Source organism: Fragaria vesca, linkage group LG1 (genome assembly GCF_000184155.1).
Source record: "Fragaria vesca subsp. vesca linkage group LG1, FraVesHawaii_1.0, whole genome shotgun sequence".
NCBI classification, from domain to species: Eukaryota; Viridiplantae; Streptophyta; class Magnoliopsida; order Rosales; family Rosaceae; genus Fragaria; species Fragaria vesca.
The window spans coordinates 18,621,945-18,622,547 of record NC_020491.1 but is presented as its reverse complement, the minus strand read 5'-3'; the positions used below and the strand labels follow the sequence as shown (position 1 = coordinate 18,622,547).

The window sequence follows — 603 nt, the reverse complement described above, 5'->3', positions numbered from 1 at the left end:
ATAACTACTTCATTGTAAATTGTATAAGATATTGTATGCATATATGGTTTTATTACACAAAAAGAAGAATAGAAACTCCAAAATTTACATGGAAGAGAACGTATATATAATATTGAATTATGTTTAATTCTAAAAACGTATTGATCGCTTCTCAACAAGAAAAAACGTACAGATCGGTCATGAAAATAACTTTGCCTTAAATAAGAAACAATAACAAGCATATCAGTTAACCGATAATGGGAGTTTTCACAACAGTTCCATCATCTTTGTCAACCCAGACCCAAACCCTAAAGCAATCGTAGTCAGTAATGACGTACATTTCTCCGTCAACTACAATCCTAGCAGTCACATTAGGGTTCTCTCTCTCAATTTTCCCTTTGGCAACCTCCCCGTGCTCTCCAACAAGCTCCGGCCATGAGCCTTTACCTGGAAAAAAGTTAAAGAAATCATATTATTAACGGGTTGAATTGTGTAGCTAGGTTCTAGCTAAGAGAATATAAAAAGAATGATCTGTGTACGTTATATAGAAACAATCAGTAAGTATGAGTGTGTGTCTATATATATATATATATAGAGGATACAAAAGTGGACGTCCGCACTCGG

General features: G+C 34.5%; 1 protein-coding gene across 1 annotated transcript in view; it reads right to left on the bottom strand.

Moving 5' to 3' along the window:
• The window catches only part of LOC101303453 (inhibitor of trypsin and hageman factor-like), a 1,592-nt gene continuing 989 nt past the window's right edge, over positions 1–603 (bottom strand). Inside the window, exon 2 of the mRNA XM_004288405.1 lies at positions 1–426. Coding sequence (XP_004288453.1) covers positions 227–426 — 200 coding nt within the window. The 3' untranslated portion in view covers positions 1–226. The remainder of the gene's footprint in view (positions 427–603) is intronic.